Source organism: Argentina anserina, chromosome 6, assembly GCF_933775445.1.
Source record: "Argentina anserina chromosome 6, drPotAnse1.1, whole genome shotgun sequence".
Lineage (NCBI taxonomy): Eukaryota > Viridiplantae > Streptophyta > Magnoliopsida > Rosales > Rosaceae > Argentina > Argentina anserina.
In genome coordinates, this window is record NC_065877.1 from 29,210,917 (window position 1) to 29,212,502 (window position 1,586).

Below are 1,586 nucleotides of genomic sequence, written 5' to 3' on the forward strand. Positions count from 1 at the left end.
GTGAAATGAGAGAGAAGGGTTTTCCTGAAATGGAAAACCCTAAACACAATTATCCTATTTATACTAGTTTCCAAATCGGAAACTAACTTCCGACGTTAATAACTTGTACGTACATTGTCCGATTAGAACGCGTCACATATCCACAAACTCGTATCGACGAGCCCTACAACTTTCGTGAAGGACATTTTCCCAAACGAGCGACGGAATAAAAGTCGATAAAATTCGTTCGGAAACGTAACGTTTTTCTAATTAAACGTTCCGAGAACGTTTCCGTTTTTCGTTTCGTCACATCGCAACTAATCACATTCGTTTTAATTGAATTTCATAACTTTATAGAATTCAAATCAAACTAATATTGTTTTAAAAATTTAGGATTATTACACTTCAGTGCTTCTTTGCCTCTCTTTCAGCCTGCAAAATAGATTACCCCAGAACTGAAGTGTTTCAATAGTAGTCATAAATGACACTGAATAGGATTTTATAGTATATATATAAACACACTACAATCAGTCATTGAATTTTCACGTACTGCTTTGACGACTCTTTCGAAAGCTGCGGGCCCATATTGATCGATAAAACGCTCTACGGATTTCCTGGCATCCAGGCTCATCATCTGGAGGACCTTATTCTGTCCCTCTGGGCGCTTTGATGATGAGAAGCTGACGAAATTGATATACTCACCAGGCTTCACATATTTCCTTACAACATTTTCATAGATGTAGGCTGCCCCATTGAATTTTGGCAACACCAACCACATGCAAAACAACAGCTTCATATATGGCCATATTGGAATCCTGCACACCCAGAAACCTCGGATCAATATATCGACGTACTGTAATTCCATGCATGCAAAATTATGATATTAATAAGAATTAATTTATATCTTTTCTGAATTTATATATATATATATAAGCTAGAAACAAGCATACCAAGCCAGGACTTTCCAGCAGAACAGCTCGAATAATGTGATGAAAGAATATAAAACCCAATATGTAAGCCACTGCTGATCGTCTAGTGCCGAAGGGGTCTCTATTGCCCTCATTGTTGCATATCTGTTTATAAGATTATCCATCGAGAAGAATTATTGACGTTTAGTCACTCTAGCTAATTAATTGTTGCCTTTAATCATTGGTTTTACAGTAAATGTAATAATATATAAGATTTCGTTGCTTTACTTACAAAGGAAAAATAAGTGTAATTCCTGGCCTACAAAATGAAAAAGTAGATGAAATCAGATTAAATCACAAGGATAACGAATTCAAATTAGCATAATAATAGAAATTACAAGTTTTAATATCATCCATATAGTTTACGTTTTTTTTAAATGTAGAAGAAGTACACACATTTATATTTTGTTTATGCCAAATCCTTTAGGACATACATAATTTTCAGAATGCGAAGTTCAACATGAGAGTCGAACAATCTTGTGATTAATAGTTTAAACTCGATGATGACATTAAGCTAAATACGTACCCGATTATGGTATCCAAATTCTTCGCAATCGTAGCAAGAACACCCATGTTGATGAAAGCTAGAGATGTAGCTGCCTAATATAATTACGAATCTGATGAAGCTTTCAAATTATG

The 1,586-nt window shown here is 34.7% G+C and overlaps 1 protein-coding gene across 1 annotated transcript; it reads right to left on the bottom strand.

The window, feature by feature from the left end:
* Positions 1–384: 384 nt before the first annotated feature.
* LOC126799844 (HVA22-like protein f) lies at positions 385–1,586 on the bottom strand. Its single transcript, XM_050527107.1, has 5 exons — positions 1,474–1,586; positions 1,180–1,206; positions 930–1,052; positions 530–794; positions 385–411 (listed from the first exon to the last, which is right to left on the bottom strand). The coding sequence occupies exons 1-5, from the start codon at positions 1,518–1,520 to the stop codon at positions 385–387; spliced, it is 489 nt and encodes a 162-aa protein (XP_050383064.1). The 5' UTR covers positions 1,521–1,586.

Bases quoted from the DNA above. Each gene is read 5' to 3' on its own strand.
- LOC126799844 (XM_050527107.1), bottom strand. From the start codon at position 1,520: ATGGGTGTTCTTGCTACGATTGCGAAGAATTTGGATACCATAATCGG. The intron at 1,053-1,179 runs GTAAGTAAAGCA...TCTTATAAACAG, and splicing joins ATTACACTTATTTTTCCTTT to ATATGCAACAATGAGGGCAA. The intron at 795-929 runs GTATGCTTGTTT...CTGGGTGTGCAG, and splicing joins TGCTGGAAAGTCCTGGCTTG to GATTCCAATATGGCCATATA.